Source organism: Varroa destructor, unplaced genomic scaffold (genome assembly GCF_002443255.2).
Source record: "Varroa destructor unplaced genomic scaffold, Vdes_3.0 BEIS01000002.1, whole genome shotgun sequence".
Taxonomy (NCBI): Eukaryota; Metazoa; Arthropoda; class Arachnida; order Mesostigmata; family Varroidae; genus Varroa; species Varroa destructor.
The window spans coordinates 21,304,704-21,330,568 of NW_019211455.1; the positions used below are offsets into that span (position 1 = coordinate 21,304,704).

The 25,865-nt window shown below is 43.7% G+C and overlaps 1 protein-coding gene and 1 long non-coding RNA gene across 13 annotated transcripts in view; one reads left to right on the forward strand and one right to left on the reverse strand.

Annotated features, from left to right (window-relative positions):
• Positions 1-461: 461 nt before the first annotated feature.
• Positions 462-25,865, reverse strand: part of Lar (tyrosine-protein phosphatase Lar) — a 165,782-nt gene continuing 140,378 nt past the window's right edge. For 9 of the 12 annotated variants that reach the window (XM_022789698.2, XM_022789693.2, XM_086981922.1 and 6 more), the window contains 12 exons: positions 23,168-24,319; positions 20,720-20,740; positions 18,411-18,637; positions 17,283-17,637; positions 16,016-16,336; positions 14,123-14,364; positions 12,824-13,094; positions 11,727-12,629; positions 11,253-11,527; positions 10,130-10,968; positions 8,372-9,593; positions 462-8,033 (listed from right to left, as the gene is read on the reverse strand). In XM_022789698.2, the coding sequence (XP_022645433.1) occupies positions 7,773-8,033; positions 8,372-9,593; positions 10,130-10,968; positions 11,253-11,527; positions 11,727-12,629; positions 12,824-13,094; positions 14,123-14,364; positions 16,016-16,336; positions 17,283-17,637; positions 18,411-18,637; positions 20,720-20,740; positions 23,168-24,319 (6,089 nt within the window). In that variant the 3' untranslated portion in view covers positions 462-7,772. The remainder of the gene's footprint in view (positions 8,034-8,371; positions 9,594-10,129; positions 10,969-11,252; positions 11,528-11,726; positions 12,630-12,823; positions 13,095-14,122; positions 14,365-16,015; positions 16,337-17,282; positions 17,638-18,410; positions 18,638-20,719; positions 20,741-23,167; positions 24,320-25,865) is intronic. The other 3 variants (XM_022789699.2, XM_022789696.2, XM_022789700.2) reach the window with 3 other exon arrangements.
• LOC147757501 (uncharacterized) lies at positions 6,748-17,580 on the forward strand. Its single transcript, XR_015322476.1, has 3 exons — positions 6,748-6,883; positions 14,072-16,401; positions 17,444-17,580. It is a non-coding gene; the product is annotated as an uncharacterized LOC147757501 (long non-coding RNA).

Genomic DNA, 25,865 nt, shown 5'->3' on the forward strand with positions numbered 1-25,865 from the left:
ATAATTAAGCGTCAATTAAAAACACTTTGGACAAGTAGTAATGCATCAAGACACTGGTGTAATACCATGCATGTAAAATGACAGTCACCGAATAGATAACATAATAAACGTATACGCACCTAACAGCTGTCAAGCCTGCGGCTTAAGATCGAATGTTTGTACAAAATACTGGTGTAACATTATAATTTCTACGACTATTGCCATGCGCGACCTTCCTATTGTCGAAATCGGCTCAAGGTTCCGGCCGGTGCTAAAGGGACGTTTTGGCTGAGTAAGCCCATCAGCATTGTTCCAGGAAAAGAAACACCCTTCAGCCATATCCAAAGAGAATTTCAAAATGTTACTGCTAAAAGATATTGACAGGCGTTACGTAGACGGCTTCTCTGTGTGGCAAAAATTTTAAATTTAGAGTATAGTACAATTTGCGTACAAAATATGATATGAATAAATAGACAAAAGGGTACTTGGTAGTAATGGCTGTATTTTGTGTTTATTTACATGTCATATATATATATATATATAAATGATTTACAAATTAAAATAAATAGTACAGGGATTTATTATCCCTGTATTGATGTCATTACTTTCGTCCCTTCGACTTGCAGTTTTATCTGAGTAATAGTAATTATCATTGTTATAAAGTAGTTATGATCGTTCTTAATATTTGTTGACGTTGTGCTGTTGACCTGCCGAAGGTGGAGTAACCTTACTGTTTCTCTTTACGCATTGGCTGGCTTTGATTTTTCTCTGTAATCTTCGATCGATTCGAGAGACGGTGTTCAAGTGCATGCAGTATTACTTTTGCGTTTAGTTCATTTCAATATGTATATATTATTACAGTACGACTGTGTTACATGTCACATTCATTGCAAACACGAAGAGTAAAAAAATCACCAGCGCATCCGCATCAGTTGTATACGTGTTCAATATACAACTAATGTGCTTGTATACGGCTTAGAAATCATGGTGTACACATGAACAAATTCAGCCTGCTCTATTCGACGTCAGCGTTACCGTACCTAGAACAGAGAGTTTTTATTTCTATCGCAAGAAGGACCAACAGAAGAAAAGAAAAACGTAATTTTATATGAATCATGTTTTCTCTGATACACGAGCACTCTGGTGGTATATTGATGTTTTTTTTTTTCTCGATAAACAGCGGCTAAGCGAAAAACGCTCTCGATTTAAATTAACGCATCGTTAAAAACAATTATAATCGATTTATGGAAAAGTTCATCCGGTGACAGGGCCTGGTACATCCTCACATTCGTATGTTACATCATCCAAAATCCTGCGGAATAGAGTTCACGACTTCAGATTTCTTAAAGCAATATTCCGCGACAACGTGTACCGCTGCCGCTGCCGCTGCTGCTGCTGCTATAGTTCAAAGTTTCAGTTTTGAATTAATCAGTACCTATAATGCTTTTGGGACCTTTGTCCATTGTCTTGTAGGCTTCTCAGATATCTTATTATTAATTAAACTACGTGAAGAAAAAACACGCGGAAAATTAAAAAGCGAAGGACGAACCAACGAAGGAAGCTGAGTCCGATCATGTTTTTTAAAGAACCAGCTGCCAAAACTTAAGGTCGGCACAGGGAGTTTAAAATGATAGCCGTTAGGTACGAAAGTATGAACAGAGTACACAGATCGCTAGAAGGAAGACTTCTACAACGAGAAATTCATACTATATATAGTTACGTAAACGAATCAGACGGTTGGTTATGTTAGATCTATTTTATACCCATCGAATCATCTGCGTGGTAAAATGAAAAGCCTGATTTTTTCTCTTGCAAGTGTCTGTCTGAGTGGCTCTATCTGTGTACATCGAGTGGTGTCCGAATATGATTTCTTACATACTTAGCCCATTTCTCTTAACACATTATTTTTCTCGTTTTAAAGGCATCCTTCAGCCTGCTCTCCTGTTAGCATTCTCACCTTAGAAAGTCATCTCTCTCTCATCAGCCTTTTTAGCTATCTGTTCTTTGTCAGCCATGCCTGTATCGCCTAAATTTGTTTATTTGTGGTTGATGATATGTTTATTGACAAGTAATTTTAACTTGTTACCGGCCATTTTACTTAATAGCAAACGGTATCTACGAACTATCTATTGCCCGTAGTACTGTTCAGTGCTAATTGATGGCTTATTATAGTCATTTTCTTCTTGACCCTCCTCATTATCATACTAAGTATATATTTCAGTCATTTTTTTTATTATTATTGTCATAATATTCATTATATGTTACCTTAAATCATTAATGTTCGTTCATTGATCGTATTGTTACGCTTTGACTGTTCCCATTTGTATTTCTCTCATTCATTCTTTTGTCACCATTTGCATGAATATATATATTCTTGTCTCGTGACAAATTATTACGAGCACTATGATTTTTTCTTATAAATAGTATTTATTCATAGACGTTATTATTTGATATTTTGTGTTATTTTCATTTACCTAAAGCATGTATCTTCCGTTAATAGACCACAAATGATATCGCGTAACATAAAAAGGAAATTTGGGATTTTGCGAGCTCTCTTGCGCAACTTAACGGATCCATGCGCCAACACAAGAGCTGTCGATCGAACTGTTATATCTATCGCCTCGTTTACGTAGTAAAACTTAAAAGAGACGACGCAACTTAAAACTCTCCGATCGAGAAACCCATCAATGTACTAATTGGAATCTATAGTACGTGCTCGCCTGTGAGGACTTCGCACTTCGTAAAACCAAACACAAAGCATACGATTTTGGCCTTTTCTGACGTTATATATATATATATTTCCTTAGTCTGTACGTCGCAATTTATTTACATACAATATTAATACAATTATTGTTTGTTTGACATACATTTCTATTAATAGAATTGTTGTTCTCTTCATTTTGATATCTTACGTATTTTCCATCACTACTGGCCTTATCATAACCATATCATCATTGACCATTTGTTGTCGACACCGGTTATAGTGGTAGGTCGCGTCGATTTGAATTATATGTGGTAATTACCTTAGCGATTATCCAGTAGATATATTATGCTACAAGCTCTGACATTTCTCAATTCGGCGAGGTTTCTGCGTTGACATGTAGTGTTCGTCGCGGTTCGATCCACAGGCTTTTCTTTGGGCCTAGGAAAAAGAGCCTAATATATAGACCGATAGAGACGAGTGTGTTTCACCATTGTAACTTGTCGCCAGCTTCGCTCACATTTTCAGACAGCTTTTATTTGTTATTTTAACAACTTCCATGAGGGGAACTCAAGTAGTTTGTGACATAAATCACTTATCTGCTCATTTAATTTCCTAACATTGACGAACTCTTGCATAAGTCATTTATTATTATCATACGAAATGTGGTACCTTTCTACCATCTTACAAAAGCAATCGTTATTCGTTTGTTTACGTATGGAACTTCCTTGATCCCGTTTGTCGAGCGTGATAACTTTCTTTTTTGTTGTTTCAGTTTTGCACACTTTTCTAAAGTCTGCCTTGCAATGAATATATGTTCAAGTTGTTTACCAACCAAGGTTCGTTTAGGCTCATCTTGTTTGAATACTGCTGTTAATACTTAGTCTCTTTTTCTTCATGCATCTTCATCCTCCCCGTTCCCACCGTTCGTTGCGGTCCAGGTTTTCATTCGGCCAAAAAAAATTCACATGAATTAATAATCATACATTTTCGCATCACATTTATACAAATAGCACGTGCTTATGTGCTGAAATTATTATTACAGGAGAAAATCAGTACACACGCAAAAAAATATACAGACCTATTTACACAACACAACACAACAAAATCGTCTGCTTATGTCTGTCTGTTTACTACCTCATTATTTTTCATGTGATTTTTCAAAACATGCATTTCACGACATTTACGTCGTCGGCACGTTTCCCACATTCGGCCTGTAGTGATCATCTCCGTTTGCGGTCAATGTTAGTTTGATTTTGTGTCGGTAGTTCAAATATATCCTTTTTGTCGACATATACGCATTAAGACGACTAATAATTTCCAGAATCAACCCATATGGGCCATATTTCTCACTGTGCGCAATCACTCATTCAAATGGTTTTGCTAATGTAGGGGAGTATGCAGGTCTTGTTGTTGTTGACACACTGACGAGCTGGAAAATCAAGATAAAACCGAATAAAATAAAAAAAAATCTATAAAATAGAAAAGTAGCAAATAATGAAAAAATATCTTTCTGCGTTTCACTGATTCGCTTTCATAGGAATTTCGATGGGGCTATGGCATGTGTTTGACGAAAGTTAGTGCGGCTTGCGCTCATGTGTACAATGTGGTTATTTTCTCTTATCTTTTGCATCATGATGTTACTATGACTGATGGTTTTCGTCTCTCATTCTGTCGTACTTTTATTTTCAATAATCTAACATACGACTGTCGTATCCGTGAACCTATGTTTTTGCGCACATACCCTACAAATGTAATAGGTCTGTAATCGAGTGTGTATGCGTGTCTGTGTGTGTGTGTGTGTGTGTGTGATTTATTTGTGCAAATATGTAGAACACCTGCACAGCGTTGTTACGTTTTTTTGTAAGCTTATGGGATGGTCTTGGTGTCGTGGCCAGAGGTTGTCGGTGTTATGAGCTATGGCTCACTGTTAGCTCTGCTCACAGGGTGGCGTTGATGGACACAGGATCAGCTTAACCTAGTCTCACTTAAGAGCGTCAAACTTCATTTGCTCCGGCACACAGTCATACAGGTACCGATAGCTCATTGAGCATCGGTCGAGGTTCAGCGCTAATTGCTTCTGTCTAGCCCGTTTTTTCATCACCATTGTCTTTTCTTAACTAACCAGTTTAAACTATAAACACCGTGCATACACCTTAGGGACACAAACATATTTACGCACAAGGTACACACAGTTATAGGCGAAAACCTATTCGATACATCCCTACTACATCAGCCACGTCCTTATTAACGTTTCGACGTTACGCTGTTTTCCCCTTGATTAGCACAACTGCTCCACCTAGCAGCAATCAGTAGATACAAAAATTAACTGAGAACTTAATTTTCATAGCCCCAATGTCAACCAAAAAGTATACGTTCCATTCTTTAAAGCAACTTTCACTCGATACGAGCCACCCACAGGTGTCACTTTATCTTACAGTACTGAGCGAAGTTGGCTATTGTTAATTCACTGTTATAATTAATGGAAATGACTTTGCCATATTTGTTAGAGACGAACAGTGCACTAGCGCTTTTACGAAAAGTAGCTGCGAATGGTTGTTTCGAAATTGTGTTCATTTGAAGCGATGCTAACAAAAGAGGATATACCTCACGAGGTCTTAACTTCGCTTTTGGAGCAGCTCACATGGCGGTTTTACGTCGTGTCGGTCACAACCAAGATTTCGGTAAGTGTTAAGGTAAATGTGCACATACGAGGCCTAGGCTCCACTGAGACGAAATAATTCAAACAAATTTAATCAGCTATTAATAATTAGCTCGTCTTACTTGCATGACCTAGCAAAAGAGAGAATCAGTCAATGTTGCAGTCTTACGAGATCGTTAGCTACAGAAGCGCACAATACAAAATCCTAACTATAACCCTTTGAAGGCTTATAGCAGTAATGCAGATAATTCTCGCAATTATATAAAATTAAAAAAAAAAATAGATAGAAAATCTAGTTGGCCTTTGAAAACGACGGGAAATGAAGGGGAGCGAACTTAGACAAAATTAGGCTATTCCGTCTGCTGTAGAAGGTACAAGCTAAATGTACGGTCAGTGTTCAATTTGGACCTTCTTTCCGTTAGTAAAGATCAGCTTGAATTCTCTCATTTGAGGTGGGCTTCGTATAAGAAAATATTCGGGCAAAATGACAGTCGTTTGCCCACAGCACTCGTAACGATTGCGCTCGATCTTGCAGTGAGGCGCCATTACGCAAAAGATGACTTCGGATGAGATGGTTTTATCGATCGACGCAAAAATTGTGTTATTTAAAAATACAGATATTGTGGAATTTGGTGATTTTTTTCATAAGAAGTATGTGTATGTGTGTACGAGTTAGGGTGCGACGAATAATACAAAAGTACAAAAGTCTAGTTTGTGTTATATTAGTTAATGTTGATATTAGTAGTATTACGGTAGTAGCAGTAGACACATACATAGAGGAGCTTCCCGATCCTGAGCCGCGCATGAGTGCGCCCACCCGCGTTTGCGAGAGCCTCCCTACCGTTGATCCCCTACAGCCAGACGCATATCTTATTACCCCATAAGCATATCTTATGTGTACGTGTTTTTATCGTTTGTCTGACTACTTCGTCAATGTTGTTTTGTCTCACTTGGTGTTGTTGCTACCGCTAGTACTATGCATGTGAAATACGATGTATTCGACGGCCTAGTCACTCATCGATAACCCATTCAATTCTCCAGTCTCCGGCAAACTTCGACGCAAATTCTCGATAGCTATCTACCGCATCCGTCTCATTGTTACACATTGAAGCTCAGCGAATAATTCCTGGGCTTGAGGATTTTTGCCAAGACATTTAAGCAGGCCATCACAATGTTTACCATACTTATACCATGTTCTGCGGTACAACAAACGGTTTGTCCATTTTTCTATTTGTGATTGATATAATTTCGGTACTACCCCCTATCTTTCCCGCCTCTGCGTGTCGCTTTATGGTTTCGACACCCTCATATCAACGCCACCCATGCGTTTGTCAGCTGATCGGCACCGCACTCGAGTACTAGTATTTCCATGCATCACAAACTTAACCGTCCTATTAAACGCAAAGCTAAATAATTGGCTACTTCGATCCAAATCCATATTATCGGCATCCATCTCGACTTTTCGACATTTCTTCACACAGCACGGACTTCAAATCCATTTCGCCGTCTGCGTCGGCATCACCCGGTCGACTTCTGCACTGGTCAGTATATGTAAATATGCATGAGTGCTGCGTACATATCGTACACATTAATTAATTGAAATTAAGCAATTGTTATTATTACCTAGTCGTTCTTATACTTTCTATCGTAATTATTGCCGTGCTTCTAGAGATGAGGAATTCTGTTCTACATACATATATAGAAGCGTATACAGCTGTCAATGCGGGAGAATCAATTGTCGTTGACATTGAAAAATCACATGACACTCTCACTCTCAAAATGATATGAATGATCTGTGCTGTGAGGTCAGTCGACAAGATCAGTTGTTGCCTTCAAGACGAAATCATAGTCAAATAGTCCATGCAGCTGCATGACGAAGAGTTTTCCTATTCATACCGCTGAGAAATTCGCCCAGGGTCGCCGGAGACAAACCTGAAACGATCGATTAGAGCGTAATTGTGGTCGGCCGCTAATGCAAATACGTCCTGTACGGATGGCACCATGGAGGTTAAGCCAAGCGAACGCTACGCTGTCCCTCACCGATCGAGGTTAGAGATCGTCGATAAGAACGTCGCTTTTCTTGTTACAGCAGAGCGACTAAATTATATCTGTCTGATACAGACGAGGCTGTCAACGCTACTTTCGGTTTTGTTGCGTAGTTCTGTTATCAGTTTCGATCAGAACAGTGTCTTGTTGATGCGCTGTCACTAGTATTTCATATCATATATATTGGTTGTTGGTTTTACTTATGCTTGCTGCTTCGTCGTTTGTTGTTTGTCGATCAGTTCATATCAAACAAACTGGTTAATATTATAGTAGTAATACATGAAGATATATAAACAAAACTTCGTCGTTATCAGCGGCGACCCAGAGCGTATCCTCGCAGATGTGTGCTATTAGCGCTCTGGCCGTTTACTGACGCTAAACGTTTCAGCTGGTGAAATGGTCGAAGCTTGAGAGGTAGTCAAGCAATGCTCGATAGCAGAACTGGTATTGATCTTCGGTTTGTACCATTGCCGGACGCTGCGTTCGTAGCATCCGGACAGTAGAGAACAGATCCACCTGACTCTCACACTGCAGCCGCTCGAGAGCGATGCTCAAGGCGATAAATGTTCCAGTGCGACCTACACCTGCCGAGCAGTGAACCGTGATTGGGCCCTCCTGGCCGAATTGTTCTTTGGTCTTGTGTACCTATAATTCAGTGTGTTTACATAGAAGACAAAGAGAACGGATGATCACATATAATTGCCTGCTAGCCATGAACGAGCTAGTCGGATTAAAATTGTTAGGAATACAGATTTAAGTACGAAATGCTCTTTTAAAACAAAGAGAATCACGGTCGGAGCCTTGTATAAGCCTTGGATATAGCATAAACAGTATTAACCTGTATTTTGCCCGTAATTAAGGTTGGTGACTTACAGAACTCGAGACCACAGCAAGTCGGTATTCTATCCCTATAGACTAATATTCTACTGGAAACTGATAACATGCATAAACTGAATGATGAGGAAATAATTGACGTTATGCACCTGACTAATGAGATCGATATAACCCTCGGCGTCCTTAGGGACTCCCTGCTCAGGCCAGTCAGTGAAGTGGAACTGGCGCACGGTGCGGGATTGTCCGTCGCGGGCGTCGGTCACCTTGAATTCCCGCATTACATACGAGGGCATGTTGTACTCCGTGATGGGGTCCACAACGTAGTAGAGATACCTTTGTGAACGCTCACTCGGCCAGTACGCATGGCACTTTTCCCGCCCCATCTCCTGCAGCTTGGTGAGCATAACAATGATATTCGAGTTGTGTTCCCAGATCATCCTCCAGAAGTCTTCCGTTGTTTCGGCCATCGGGCCCTGTGCGGCAATGTAGGCGTTTTTATAGCGGTAACCATCAACAAAGCTGGCATTAATATAATCGCTCCCGTCAGCGCCCCTGAGCGGCTGTAAACACACTCTGCTAGCCTCGTACGGCAAAATGTTCATTAGCCGATTTTTGAACTTGTTCATCGGGAGGTTGGCCGATATGAACTTAGCGTTGTGGATCTGCATCTCATTTAGTTGACGGAACTCTGCTTCAAGTTTTGTTGATCCATCAACGTTCTGCGTCAGCAACATGTTGACATGCTGATAAAGCTGGTGGCTCGACACCTCCGTGTGACCCGCCATGACAGCTTCAAGGATAGCGTCATGGATGAAGATGTACTGGTCCTCAGTTTGGACCATGTAGTTACGTTGGGCTCGTAGACATGTTGTGTGCCCATAGATGTCAACGGTGTCCTCGTGGCGCAGCCTCTGTAACATAGAGTCGATGACGGTGTAGCACCCGGTACGGCCGACTCCGGCGCTGCAGTGCACGATCAGAGGTCCAGCGCCCTGCGGGTTCAGCTGGTTAACCCGCCTCAGGAACATGAGGAATGGCGTAGGATGGTCGGGCACACCATGATCGGGCCATGCGGTGAACTGCAGCTGCTTGATTTCACGCATTTCAAGAAAGCCATCACGGCGCAGGCTTAGGGTGCGCACACAATAGGTGGCTAACTCACTCACGTCCTCGAGAGTCACCTCTATCACCCCATAACGTTCACTACCTCTGCTGGGCCAATACTGATCACACTTCACTCGGGTTCGTTCCTCCAGCCTAGTCATCATGACTACGGTAGCAGATTGTTGTTCCCATACCATCCTCCAAAAGTCGCCGATAGTCTCTTGTAGGGGACCCTGCGTAGCGATATAGGCGTTCTGCCGTCGGTACCTATTGAACAGTCATATAGAGGTGAGAAGAAGAGCAATATATGGATGTACGTAATAATGCTTATTGATTATTTTGCTATATTAATAGGCGTCGGTGGATAAAGGCGGTCCTATACTGTTGTACACTCTGTACTTTATAATAACGCAGTTACCATATTCAACTTCCTTTGATGTTAATTAATGTCATATCATATACACCTGCACACGTAGTGTATACAAATAGATATGCCCTTTGATAAATATTATTCCACCGAGATATAATACAATCCAGAGAGGTTGCAATAGAGGGGATGGTTATGGGATTTGTTATGAAGAGTGAATAGTTTATGATATTTAATAAATAATGTTTCTATTACTAAACAATTTTTTAAAAATATTTGATAAAGATAAAATATTTAATAACCTATAGTGCGCTTTTTAGGGTAATGCCGTAGAACCTCACTATTTTCGAATTACATAAACCTTGCATGCACACATATATCAGAGAGGTTTACGTAAGCAACTCTCACGTAACGAACATCTATGCGCTGTACCAACCCGTCACAATAATTGGCGTTAATATAGTCTGACCCTTGAATGCCCGGTAACGGCTCGAGTACCACTCTCGAGTGGTCGTACGCAATGACGTTGGCGTAGCGGTTTTTCGGCTTGTTGATCTCCGAGATCGAGTTGTCCCAGGTGAACTGCTGTCCGGGATCGATGCTTTCGTACTCTTGCGAGAAGGCGAGGTTGTCGTTGGCCTTCAGGCGCTCTATGTGTTGTGCGAGTTCTGTCACCGGAATCGGTGGATGACCCTGCATACCGGGAGTCTGCATACGACGCAGCTCGAGGGGATCAGCGCCAACAGCGCCATTGATACCCGCCCCATAATCGCCGGCCACATCGCCCATCGAGCGGCTACCATTCGGCTGAAGCAACTTCATGGTGGTTTCGTTATTGGCTGGCCCGTTACCGTTGCAGCTGGGGGTCTTGGACTGAACGAAGCCCCGCCTTCGCTTGGCGAGAATGAAGAACAGAGTGAGGGTGGCTGCCAGCAAAATGATGATTAGCACGGGCCCGATAATCCACCCGACGTCGCCGTGGCTGGTCGGACGCGGCTGGACGGCGGGGTTCTGCGTGGGATTGCGGGAATAGTGTGTCATTACGTCCAGTCCGAGGTCCTGCGAAAACGGGCTGCTAGTGACTAAGTTCTTCTGCGGTGCGTCGACTACGGCACGAACGAATATCCTGTAGCGGCGATATGTGTGCAGTTTGCGATTGCGAAAGCCACCATAGATCTTTCCATCACCCAAGGGGAACTCTTGGGGCATCGCCAGTCTCAAAAACTTGGCAGCGATGTACGCTGTATCCTCCTCATTGTTTACAACGTTTACGAGCTGGGAAGTGTATGAAAACAATTATAAACAACAGAGACCGATGAATGAATACTATTAAGTTACTAATCTAGAACTAGCTGAACGCATTTTATTTCGAATTACATTTTTCTTGAAGTGTTCATAAGGCATTTTTCTGTTTGCTCCCGTTATGATGCTATTCGTGTTCTCCAGTCCAGCTGGAATGCAATGAATCTGTCTAGTACTAGAAGCCATGGGTAATAAGCATGCGTAATAGTTTATCAAGTAAACATGCACGACATGTTTGCTTGCCGCTGAATACTCACGTCTTCGATTCGGTAATCATCGGGTTCCTTGATAGCCATTTCAGCGGGCACAACCACCAAGAAGTAGTGCTTGATAGGACCGAACTCTTCCGACGCCTGGGGCAGTACTACTAATATCTCATGGTTCTGTGTTGGACCCAGAGAGTCGGGTTTAACTAAAGGTTTGGGCGCTGCCATGGCTGTGGTTACGGAAATTTTTGCTGCAGGTCTGTACGAACCGTTCCTTGCGATTGCCGTCACATTTACTTTGTACGTAGTGAACGGCATTAGAGTCTCTATGAAATCAAAACAACAATAATAAATGTTATCTTTAACCGCGTAGGGTAGGTCTACGTATGCTTATGTACTTATGTCTTGAGCTATATTATTGTGATCTCCGATGAAGGCCTGTACTCGTAAGTGAATTTTTCAGCTTATGTCTCGGTGAAAGACAGCCGCAATCTTACCCTGAACAATGTTTGTATTTCAACTCACCAATAGAGTAGTTTGTCGACCCCGCATCGAGCAAGACGTTTTGTGCCGGAATCGGCAATTCCTGCAACACGCCTTGGCTGTCTACAAACTCCTTTTGGGCTGAGTAACTGATGTTAAACTTGATATAGTCCAACCGGCTGGGTGGTCGCCAGGACAGAGAGAACCCGTGGGTGGTGATGATGGAAGCGCGCAGCTGCGTAACAACATCAGTGGGGGACGTACGCACGGTGATTTGCTGCGACAACTTGCCAATCGTTACGTCGCTATAGGATGTTTTCTGAAAAGCGGCTACCCGAACGGCATACACCGTATCCCGCTCTAATCCAGTAATATCGGCTGACCATGTCAGGTAAGGAATGACTTTCTCGTCCCAATCATCAAGATCCTCCACCACTGTCTTTGTATAGAGAATCTTGTAGCCAAGAATGTCACCGAAATAGGGCACCTCGTCCCACCAAACTTCGAACGAGGCATCGCTCGTAGCGATAGCTTGGACATTAGTCGGCTCCGACGGGATATCACCCGGTGTGGCAACGATCACTTCCTTGGACCAAGGCCCGGCGCCCTTGTTTGTGCAGGCCTTAATTCGAAACACATATTCAGTACGTTCCTCCAGGCCCGAAAACACGGTGCGTGTCTTCGATGTGTTGCGGTCGTTGCCGGCAAAGTCGGAACCCCTCTTGCGAAACTCGATCATATAGTTGGCGATATAGCCGTTGCGGTGAGCCATCGGCGGAGCGTCCCAAGTTACCACAGCGGTGTCCGGGCTCTGAAGTCGAAACGTGATATTATACGGAGGGGCGGTTGGCTCCCCTTCGGGGGTGTTGATCCTTGAAATCGCTTCTTGGCCCCACCCGATCAGGTTGCGCGCTGCTAACCGGAACTCGTAGCGCGCGCCACGTGCTGGAAGACCAAATAAAGATGATATGAGTAGTGCGATGAGTATCGTAAAATTATATGAATAGAACTCCAGTGATTGCAAGTGTACTCGAACAGCAGTGTCTACTGGTGGCCAAATACGTGATGTATTGTAACGTGATGGTATACAACGGAGCGCTTATATGTGTACATAGATGTTTCGACGTTCCTTTACGTACAAAGGTTTTCTACAGTAATCTGGTACTCATTGTGCGTGAACGTGGTCTCCTCAAGGGGTTCCCCATCCATGGGCCCGTAGCGAAGACGGTACATTTGCAGCTCCCCATACGTGTGCGAAGGTCTCTGCCAAGCGAGTTCAACACGAAGTTTGTTATCTTCCGTCGTTTTAACTGTTGCCTTGAGCTCCGGTTTGGTGGGCACACCTCCGTGTGTAGTTGCTGTTTTGGGTCGGCTGCGCATGCCGTCGCCCTTCCGGGTAACTGCTGCCACCTAAAAAGCGTTTTGGAAACAGATACCGTTATTCATCACTTTGTTATTATTTAGGTATACAACTTTTTCAGAAAAGGATAAACACCTAACGGAGCGCCGATTGATTGAACCGTATATAGTTGATCCGTTTGAGATTACCAGCGATAATAATTGGTAATAAATGGTTGTATACAATCATTCTCACGTCAACTCACTCAGACCTAAAATTTACTTTTAGTATGTCATATTACAGTGTTAGTACGTATTAGGCGTTTTTATACGGCAACGGTTTTATCATTGCAGCACTCTTTTTCATCTGGGGAACACGAGTAAGCTACGTTGTAGTTACTACATAAGACAATATTACGCATTACACAAACGTAAATATGTAATGAAATCCCTCCACCTGTAGGCACTGCAAAGCAGGCTTGTCATAGGGCCTATACCGTGAATCCGTGAGTTTAATTGCCTTCTGTGGATAATAACCATTGTATGACAAAAGTATGGCCAAGTCCCAAGGGCCAAACAATTTCCTTTTCTGTCCAATATTTTCTCTAAGACTTTATGGCTTGCACGAAAACTCGTTGCCCGTGTGCGCATGACGAACGTTACGTGCTGAAAGTCAATGCTGACTGGCGCTATGAAAAACCCTAATAATTATGGCCGGTGGGTATGTATGTATACAAAAATACATAAACAATGTTTTCATAATAAGAATTTAAAATATTTGTGTGTGTAAAAGCGTCCAAATGAGTACGTCGAGGTTCACAAATATATACATCTCGATCCTTATATAAAGCATACTGTCGGCGTTGTTTTTGGCTAACTATATCTGTGCCGCAGTGGACGTTAGTTAAAATTCCTAGCCCAAAAGATCTAACGTTTAATAAATTGGTTCATATCTGGTGTATACATATAAAATACTTAATTAACAGTTGAGTTCCAGCTGTACGCTTTTGCTCGGTATTGTTTACCCCGTTGTTTGTTCATTCCGTTAGGTAATGAAGGCCGGAACCTATAATAGCATACAACTAAAGGCGCGGAATTACCTGGATGCTGTATTCTGTGTCCGGTTGAAGATCAGTGATATTAAACGTCTCTGCGTTCTCATCGGCGACGTCGTATCGAAGTGGTTCTCCGACCATATCTCCAGCTTTGTTGACTTCTTGAACGTGTATCTGGAAGCCCCGGATCAGGCCGTGTCGGTCGCGGTTTGAAGGAGGCTTCCAGTTGACCGAAATGGCCGTACTGTTAAGCGGCGACAGCTTCACGTTTCGTGGTTCGCCAGGGACTATGTAAGTATAATGGCGATAAACGGAATAAGTAGAGCCATCGTAATGAGCACAGGCAGGAAACATATCGATGAGCCCACACAGAATAATAAACAAACCGGAGAAGAGTAGATTATATGTTAGAGATTCGCTAGACTTGTTAGGGAGTGCTTTTCAAAGTTGCTCAAGCGAGATGGTGTGGAACGATTAGCACGATCAGTTGAGCGTCAAAGAGCTATTACTGAAAATAGGAAGAACGGGTGATCTCATTTGTTTTAGGTATACCCGCATTGGACCATAAGCATTCTGTGCGTGTGTAACTTCAGATTATTACGTTACCCCTCTGAGAAAATAGCCTGTGTCAAAATATTTTGCCTACAAGATGTCTTACAAGGTAAAAATAAAGTCGAGTAGTAATTAAGTAGAAAACTGTCCATAAAGGTTTTTGCCATTAGTAAAAATAAATCAACGGGAACATGTGTCGAAATATTGTATAGTCATGTCAATTTCGAATATCTGGCGTCGAGTCAAGAAGGCAGCAAAGAAAAGCTGAGCGGAAAAACAATGCCTAGGTTATAGGTAAAGCGATTTTCACAAGACAAAAGATAAATGTTCAAAGCGAAAGACGAAAGAAAAAGGAAAGCAAGAAGGAAAACAGTTCACTGCAAGCACTTCGAGAGACGCGGGCTTCGATGCGTTCGAATTGCTTGCAAAAAGAAAAGCAAAGACCATGTAAGAAGACGAAACGCAAGCAAAACCATCGTATTCAAATGCGCACCAAATTGTCGTACTACCAAATCGCAGGCAGCAACGTGAACGAAGCGCATAAAATGTGACTTGTCCTCCATACCGCAACTCAGTCATTGAAGTCGGCATGGCGCGTGACACTTGTAAATAAAATCCTTGTGCGACATATGGTTAAAAGTTGTGTAAAATGTCATGCAACGTGCAGCATTCAATATTAATTAGTTTAGGTAGATAACCAGCGCACTGAGGCGACTGGCTCACCGAAAAGAAGAAGGGAGGGCAGGAAAAGTCGGCACCCGAGCAAGCTCTGGGGAAGGTTCTGGGAGATGCAAATCGGCGTTTACGAAAATGCTGTCGATCGCCGTACCATCGCCCAAGATTGAGGAAGAAGGTCGACCCAGCTAGCTAACCCAGGTCACCAAAACCACGCCAAGAAAAGTCGTCCGCTCGATCCCCCGTATCCGTTAAAGTCGACAAGAGGGACAGAGCGATTCGACGAACGGTTTGTATCCTGTCCAAATAGACAGTTCCGAAGCCGCAGAAACGCCACACACATGTGCCGTTAGTGGCCGGAAAAGCACATAGATTTTGTCCGTCGATGGAACGACAGGCCGCGCGTGTTTTTGTTAGTCGATCGGAAGAAAAAGTAGTGCCATCACCAAAGATTTATTTGTTTGTCTGCCAAGCGTCACAGGCTGTTCTGAGCACCCGATATCAGCAGCAGAAGATTGACGGCAGTAAAGATTAATCAATATGGCCAGTCAGTAGTGGTTATTGTTGACGAGCAGAAGTTGTTGTTGTTGTTGCTACTGCTGCTGCTGCTGTTGTTGTTGTTGGTGGTGGTGGTGGTGATGATGATGATGATATGGTTAATAGGGTGGCGTACGATAAATTCGATTTACGCGCCTCCCGTCAGAAGCCTACCGTCTTCGTCGGTGGTAACCATGATCTCCCTAGAAGGCGGGCCATCGCCAACAGCTGTGCCGGCCATGATCCAAAAGCGGTACGGGCTCCATTTGTCGAGGCCGGAGACCTCAACTGACGTCTCATCGGGCTTAACCTGCAGTTCTTTTGTCGGCTCAGCTTCTTGCTTCCTGTCGTTGATCTTCTGGTAACGGATCTTGTAGTAGGTGACAGGGACAGTGTTAGACGCGCGACTCATTACGGGCGGAGCCTGCCAGCTGATTCGAACGGCCTGCGAGTTGACCGGCATACCGACGATGTCCTCGAGCGGATCTCCGATAACTAGCGCGGAACGGCGAAGGAGAATGCAAGCTCAGGTCATCATGCATGTACCCTCTTTACTACTGGTAAGTAAATTGACAAACTGAACAACTACGAAAAGAACACTGGTGTTGTTGGCAACAACTGCGATTATCTACTGGTCACTTTCAGGCTCACAATGGACCTCCAACTTATATAGCAGGAGTCCATTAATAGTGCATGAAATTATATTGGCCTTGGACAAGATACCGTATGAGCCATATGGGACATTCTATATAGCTTAATGATCAGTAGATAACGTAGTTCAGACCAGATTACTGGACGCGTGCGATCTGCAATTCATAGGTCTCAAACGGACGTCTCCAAACATCAAACACTGGTTTCGGGTTTTTTTTTTGCTTTATATCAAATGGAGCAGGTTTTAACGAAAAAAAAGAATGACAGAATAATCAGAAACTAAAATGCTCATTTGTTGTGCACTCCGATCCAAGGTCGAAGGTTAACTTTTGTCTCGAAGCATATTTAGGTGCAAGGGATGAATAAGGGATGGGTGTCTTAGCGGTATTCTGGTGTTCTTGAAAAGGAGCTTCTCTTGGCGAGCGAGCTTCGCAATACTTTTTTTTTCATGATCATAGCAGAAATCTCGATATCGGACAAATTTTCTCAATAGTAAAGGTTACTATCAATCACACAAATGCGCGTAAATCCTAAAGTAGTAACATGAAAGGTAAGATCTTACAGTAATTATTTAATAAATACATATATAGTTCAAGTGTTAACTCGCATTCTGCAGACTGCAGAGAAATAGAAACGTTTGGTCTTCTTTCTGTTTCTACTTTCGTTACCAACGATCATTATCACCACAATCCACGCGAAATAATCGTCACCGCAGTCGGTGGTCGGGCCGCAATCGGCGCTGGAATTGTCTGTTATTGTCGTTATGACGTTTCTTTTTAGTAGGACGTACCATACTGCTCCGTCCTGACAGGAAAGGCCGGGGTAGCAGCCCCTTCCCCGGCTCGCGAGCGTGCCGCCACCCAGACATAATAGATTGTGTCAGGATACAGGTTGTCGAGTGTATACGTCTCAACGTCGCCGATCTCCTTGTGTTCCTCGTTTTGTGAGTAGGTGTCGTTCCAGTATATGACATAACCGACGATGTTGTCAGCCGAGTAGGCGGGACGCGTCCAGTTCAGCTGCACAGTGGTCGCACCGGTGGCCGTTACCTTTAATTGGCTAGGCTGGGTAGGCACCCCTTGCTGGAGCTTGACTTGAATCGGCGGCGAAGCCGGCCCCATACCACGTCCAGTGAACGCCTTTACCTATAAAAAAAAAGGACAGAAAAAAGGGGCGGAAGCATCAACTTTAATAATGAATCGAAGGGGGGGCGAATCAAAATGAAATGCACTCATCTTTGTTACTTATATGTTACAGAGCAATACATATGAGCTAACTTTACGTAGATATAGATACCTAAGTTTAGATACCCGCTAGTACCAGCGACCCTTGGAATTGTTGATGTTAAGTAAATTGGTTTGATGTTAGGTAGATGAACATTCACCATGATGCTAATTCTAGCTATAACAACCATTGAAAAACAGCGATTAGGATTGAGACTAGCATCTGAATGTCACCTATGATATATCGGCGGAGGGTAAACGTATATTGTGATTCACGTGGACCATGCAAAATGTTCTACAAATGTGTCTAACATTTACATTTTGTATTTAAAAGCGTAATAGAATCACACTATAAACAGTCGTTTGTACACACACAGATAACCATGGAGGAATTTCTGAAACGAAACCTTTGGGAGTATTATAAAACGGTGACAACAGTATAATTCAAAAAAATTATTTATAGAATAAATTTTATAGAAAAAAGTTATTTATAGAATAAAAAATGTATGTAAAAAAGATTAACAAACTTTATTATAGTGTGTATTAATCTTAATATACTAAATTTAATAATAAAATAATAATAAGGTGAAACGATGATAAGTAATCACATTGTACGGTGCCCTGCAATAGGACAAACACGGCGGCATATCGGTTCATGACAAAAATTAAGCTGCCTTCGTTAATTCTGCGCTTACCGTTATTGTGTATGTCGCAAGTGGGGTGAGATTCGACAACGTCGTAAGTCGGCTCGAATCAACCTGATACTCGTGCCATGCCGTTTCCGGTAACGTGGGGTTCTTCGTATATAAGATTTTGTAGCCCATCACTTGGCCATTGGGCTCCTTGGGCGGGTCCCACTGCACCACTACAGTGCTGGAGCTCAGAGGTCTCGCGAGGACGTTCCTCGGTGCACTTCCAGGCTCTGCAATCATAATAATGAAATAAAAGGAAGCTTCTATTACAGACTGTGATATCTATATATACGCATGGCTAAGTACTGGCCAAACATTGGCCACTGCACTTTTGCCCGCTCATTTCGTAGGCTTGCATAACATTGGAAACGCGTTCGAACCGCACTCGTTCATTCGGCTACTCGATATAGTAGTCGTATTCCATATTTGAGTCAGCGGTCTGACGTCCGATAGTTTCGCTCAAGTAAATTACTCCCGGATGAGCTTCTGCTCGTTAGTCCGGTGAAGCATCAAGCTATTCTATCGTCATGCCCCTAAATGACCCCTAAAATGCCTGCGTCATTCCCTATAACGTGGACGCTCAGCTCGCCGCGTCTATGAGCATTTACCTTAATTCCCAATAGATAAAATGCCTTAATGACTTCCCGTCTCAAGGTAACCTCCACTCGTTTGAGTTTATCCAGTGGAGCTGGAAGCCAGTCCCACTAGCATGGTTAGAATGGCCTTCTAACTTCCAGCCTCGCAGCAGTTATTCATATTTCTGAAAAGGGTAACGAGCGAATTGTGGACTGTGGGTAAGCTGCACGCGCTACCGTCAGTAGAAACATTCAAATTCAACGGAGTGGTGGCAAAGGAGATTCAGGATTCCTTGTCCACCATCCACCATTGCAGTACTGGCAGCCTTCTGAGCGGTCACCATCTCTCTTTCTTTCTTCGTAATTGATCCGCCAGACCACCATTACACCACTGTACATTGCCACCTTCAACTCAAACATCGAAACGGTCCTTTTCCAAGCATGTCGGCGTCGGGCCGTTCCATCCCTTTAACCTATTTTAATACTAATACAGTCACCATGATTAGTTCACGTAAGATATCTCTCGCTGACCCCCTCTTTTCATCTCACCCATCCAGTTTCATCCAAATTTTAACAATACTTAAACGCCTACCCATTTCGCTTGCAGCACAATTCGCCGCTCGTTCTGCGTTTCGGCGTACATCTATTCGGACAGCGGGGTAATTAAGGATGGTCGGAGTCCAGCCGTAGCATGGCCACTCCGACCACCCTGCAATGGACCTATTGAACCTGTTCCTTCTCCTGCTTTTCGAACTCAAACAATGGTTCCTCATTCGTGCTGGTCCCAAGTGGCGCCACGCCTCAAACAAAATGTATTCCCATCAGACCTTCATCCCATTTCCCTTACCGACCTCCGCCCACAAACACCTCGTAAGTCATTAGACCGTTTCGCTGCATCCTACTATTGGTAGCGGGGTTTCTCACATACTATATTGGTGTTCACATCACCCCCGAGCACCACCATTTTGTATCCCCGTCCAGACGAATGAGAGCTGGGCCACGCTAGAGCTCCTTGTGTGCCTGTCGACAAATTCTCGTCGGATGGTCTCACCCCTCTTTGATTTATCACTGGGCCTTCCTTCTTTGCCTGTGGAAAAGGAAAAAGAGCTCCCCACCTCATTTCCATACCATTGGCATCGGCGGCATAGGTACTACTCCAGGAGGCACTGTTCGCGACAGCAGCCATAGCGGTTCGGACTGAAGCCAGTCAAGACGTATTCCTCTTCATCTGTAGGGACTTAACCAGTTGCTGCTGATCAGTGGAAGACAACACATAGCAGTTAGCTTCACTACTCGTTTGTCGGTCTGGCTGCTCGTGTTCTTTCAACGGCTGCCTTCTTAGCTCTACGTCCTTAGCTCTCGACAACACGGTCTGCAGAGTTCTACGTCGGCGGCGTCGGTACCGGGTGATTCCTTTCACTAGCTCTTTTACAAAGCAGGTCCTTAGTAAGTAGAGCAGGCGAACCCGAGAAGATCATCACGAGACAAAAGACGACAACGTTGGTCATAATAACGATCGGTACATCGTCGTTATTGTCCTTGCGTAGTTATCATCAATTGTCTGCACTTAATGAATTGTGTGAATCCCCTTAGCAATATCGAATTGCTGCGCATGGCTGGCTGCCATCTGATATATGGGTAGAAATGCGGCATATAATACAATATATGTGTGGTATGGTAGAGTTATTATTAAGTAATTATCTATACTACACGATTCTAGTTGTGTTTTTCACTTACTGACTTGACGACGCATGTCCACTAGTGGAGGGTAGACAATCAAACGGTTCGCAAATGAAGGGTAAATACAGGTATACAGTTATAAGGAATACGTACATAACACGCAGCATTAGCTATGCAAATAGCTATATAAGTATAACTGGTGATAAATGTGAAAGGTACGCATGGAATTACCAGAAATTTTACACTTCATCTATGTATCGTCTGTTGTATCTAATTAATTCCTTTGTCTACACATGCGGCCTATCTATCTATCTATCTATCTATGAGCCATTTACAACATGGTTCTTAGTGTTTTGTGGTCCTGTAAGTCCGACGTCAGTGGGCAGCTTTCGTGCGTTTATATATGTGTCATTAATGTAGTTCCTACGCTAAGACCAAACAGAACTTACTTTGAACATTTTCTGCGTATGCAAAATGCAAAGGAGATAGGCAGTTTCGAAGGAAATGGCGCGACGTTTCCCAGTTCTAGATTTGCTAACGAAACCGTTTCCAGGCCTACAATTTCCTACTCAGTTTTTTGTCTTATCTGTGGGTCTAACCAACTGTTGTTTCAAGAATACTCGTAAACTACTTTGTTAGTCCCGTACTTTATTCCTATATTCTAACATGGCTATTTTGGATCGATTCTATGAAATTCAGTGCTTGTTTCCAATCTATAAGTACCTAAAAATGATTCAGTCTGAGTCTTTCTGATTCGCATAGGCACTGCAGACCAGCTAGGTTACGGTATAACCTCACTTTATTTACATGCGTTCGGGAATTAGCGCGGGAAAGCACGTTAACAAAGGAACAGCTAATGCAATTGTACGGCTGGCCTGCTTGGACGCGCTTGAAAACTATAAATGATCATCGATCTCTGGCCTTCTCTGGTAGAGAGTTCGGGCCGGACAAAGTGAAGCAGCAGTTTTGCGTAGCAGTAACGTAGGGCTCTGTACTGTGGTCCGCCTAAACTCGACAGGAGGCAACAAAGCGTGTAGCGTAAAGAAGCTGCGCCCCACGCTTTTTTCCCCTTCTGTCTGACAAGACATGGAAATAAAACAACTGGTTCTTAAGCGACTCGACAGCGCGGTACTATTAGCCAACATTCATCGATTCTACTTACACAGACTCGTGCACACGAAAACAACAACAACAAAAGCAACAGCTAAGTATTCGTTGTATAGATACGTGACCCTCGCCACTATCCGTTTGCAGAGAAACCTGTTATCTACGTACGTATATATACGCGGGCCGTATTTTCATTAGGAGCCCAATCGAAAACAATCACTTACCATCGAGCGAACGCTGAATTAAATAACTCAGAAAAACAAAATTACCCCTGTCTCATATGATCATCTGTAGTCCTGTACAGTTGCACAAACTTACTTTTTCGTAAACTTCTATCAGTGCTTTTTAATCAAGGTACATGCCGAGCTTAAGGTAGAAGGTGAGGAAAGCCATCGCTTCTATCTGCGTCCTCAAAAAACATTTACAGAACCAATTGCAAAAAAACTACCGCAGAGAAACGGAAAAGGACGTGGGAGTGGGAAGGGACAGAAAGGGTATAAGACGTCAATTCGTTAGGGGAGAGAGCATTGCCCTACTGCTACTAAGACTGATACTGCTTATTACTAATGCTACTACTAGCATTGTACAACTATCGCACATGTTGCAATCGAACCGCGGCCCATCACACCGAGATACTAGACTGCTGTTTCGTGCTACCCTAGGATGAAGCATTCGAATTAATGTTAATAATGTTTTCCAAACATCCGGGTCATGTATGGCAATGGAGAAAGACAAAGAGCCCTATGGCTGAATGTCTGATCTTCATTAGCCAGCCGCCATGTACCGTATATATTGTAGCGTGCACTTGTATAATAAGCTTTATATAAAAAAAATGTGTGTCACATTTTTTGTGTGTCACAATGTGTGTCACAAACGTATTTCAGATGAATATGTATGCTTTGCGTAACTGTGGAACTTGAAGTAGTAATCGTAAATCGCCACAAAGTTCCACAGTTACGCAAATTTATAATGTTCAAGAAAGAGAAAAAAATATTTTCTGTTTAACTACATGTAGTAAAATAGAATGCTATGATAAAACGTGAGTGCATTCGTGGAGTCCTGGTAGGTAGCGTCACTGCTGTCGTACATTTTACGCAACACGAACGTGATACAATGTAATACTCCGTGTTATGAATGCATCCATGTTACAGTAAAGCCTTTTACATCACTGGGATCGTTTGCTTCGATGTTGATTTCTTTTCATTATCAGAGTTGTACAGCTTCATTATACTATTATCTTGCAAATGTACGCATAATTACTAACCATGCCGCCCTTAAGATAGATATAGAGTGCGTCGTACAAATTTCTTCGTGTCTATAGGACGTGTCAACTGTAGGACACCAATTTGCCTTTTTTTTTTCTCGATTTTGTTATGAAGTTGTTTATTGACTACATACCCGCTTCACCGGTGGTGACAATTACAGGATCAGAGGGTGAACCACGACCCAGGTCGTTCATGGCGATCACGTAAAATTCGTACTCCGTGTACGGCGCCAGGTCGCGAACATAGATGTTACTGCCGGTTACGCCCGAGATCTCGGAGAAGGCTGAATTCGCCCCGCGTGGCTTGTACTGCACGACGTAGTAGCGGATGTTCTCCGCTCCAGCGTCGTAGCTCCATGCGAGCCGCACTGAAGTAGTGGTCACCTCGGAGAATGACACAGACGAAGGGGGTTTCGGTAACGCTTGCACAACGATTGCCAGATGATGCTCAGCTGTGCCTAGTTTCGATTGAGCGACACATGTATAGTTGACCGACTCACGAATATTCTCTAACGTGAGGTTGTTCCTTCCTTCGGGGTATTGCTGTTTACCGGCAGGCGGTGGTAGGTCGTCACCGTCTGTGTAACGAAACTTCACGTAGGGCATCGGTGAACCCACGGCCGTACACGAGATGTTTAGCGAACCCCCAGGTGACACTTCGTAGCGTGCCTCGGGTGGAATTGAGAAATATGGCGGCACCCGACGAAGCTTGACGTAAAGAGTTGCCATAGGCGAGACCTGAGTACCGACACCATTTTCGGCCACGCACTCATAGTTACCTTGGTCCTCCTCCTGGGCATTGGAAATCTGTAGAGATCCGCCGTTGATGAGTTGATACCGCGGATTATTCAAATCAACAGGGACGTCGTTATGAAGCCACGAGATCGTCGGTTCGGGATCGCCTTCAGCGCGGCATGGCAAAATCGCACTACGATTCCTCTCAATACCCTGCATGTTTGGCAGCAGGCTGAATGAAGGAAAACCACGCGGTACGTTGTCCTCTTCCAGTACGTAGAGGGTGAATGAGGCTCGAACCGGCTCGCCGACACCGTTTTCAGCTAAGCATTCGTACGACGCATTGTCCTTTGCGACACGAACGGGATCGATGCGAAGTACTGATCCACCAGGAATGTTCTGAATCGAAAAGCGGGTCGTAGACACTCGGCGACCGCCTTTGCGCCATTCGATATGTGGCGCTGGTCGACCATCTGCCATACAGACGAATGATGCTACTTTATTGCTGATCACCGTCTGATCCTTTGGGAATACGTAAATTTGCGGCGTATCTGCTCAGATAAATAATAAACAAGTAATTCAGTACAAAAAAAAAGATACGAGTTAGTCGTAGTCAATTTCTAACAACTGAAATAAATTGTGATAGCTACGACAACAAAGCAATACAGCCATACAACGAACAGCAATTGATGTAGTAGCGAATGAAATGAGAATATAACAGTCATATGATAGAATAGTTAGAATGTGAAGATGACATGAACACAAGGTGAAAGCTGAAGAAGCCTACCATACTTTGTAGTTGTGTACCTACAAATATTATAAATAGTTTAATAAGGAGGTAATAAAATGATAAAAAAATGAAAGGCTAGAAAATTCTAGTTTTTATCGGGGCCTAGAATTACCGCCATAAATGAAGCTTCCAGTATCGCTTCCACTTCGTATGATCCACATCTTAGCGGTTCCATTAGATATCTGCCGTATCAACAGGCTTCCGCCAACTTTTGCGCACCTAGCTATTTTGAGTAGATCCAGTCCAAAGAGATTATCCTGTTCCTCCAGCGAAGCCTAGAACTCATGCCTTGCTGACAACCGACGTATGAACGCGTTGTCGTTATCCAGCCACGAGTATCTTTATCTTTGACACTCCTGTGAGACGGCCCCTTATCCCCACTGAAGGCCGTGTCTGAATGTCAGTAGTCCATTCGTACCGCCGGCTGCAACCAGCCTGGATCCTTTAGTTCTCCTTAACCCATGCCTCTTTTTTGCCCTTCGGTACCGTTTCCCTTGTTCTCTTTTTTTACCACGTCCACCCACCAGCGTCTCTGCTTTCCAGTCGCCGGCGACTTGCCATCTGGTAGTAAACGTGTCCCGACGTCTATTGGGTCGGATAGGGTAGGCTGGCTTGCTGTTGAGGGACCGTCACCGATGGTTCTACTACGCTGCTTACACCAACGGTATCACACCGTAGTCACACATCCAATACCCGCATCATTGGCTACACTGTGCTGCTGATTCCGTTTTAGCTAGCCCACGCGTTCTCTGGCAACGAGTCTTACTCAGTCACACGCGTTAATTAGTCTCTTGGCTCTAATGGCTAAGGGACGCGTCGGCGATGAGAAAATCGGTGATAGCAGCAGAACCAATGGAATACGCAAACGACGACAGCGGGGGCAGCAGGCGGCACACTGTGCGTTCCATTCGCGTGCTAGAGTGGCAACCTATGCCTCTTCTGCATCGGTTGAGCCACAACCATCAGCAGAAGACGGCCATCAGCAGCTACATACAGAAGGGTCCGGAGACACCGACGAGATGTCGGCCGCAGCCTCTGCCCTTACCAACGGCGGGCCGGACAACAGAGCAACGCAACACGAGGATATCACCACCGCCGTAAACTGCAGCAGGCACCGACAAACTAACGGAAAGGCAAAGTAGGCAAGGGCAATGGCGGCTGCTGTTGCTGCGACAATGGTGATGACGACGCAGAAGAAAAGAACGCCAAATCGTCTCCCTAAAGGTAATTCCTTCTCTCTGTTGCACAAGAGCGGAAGAAAAAATGACAATAGAAGACCAGCGCATACATGAAAATTGTGTAGGGAT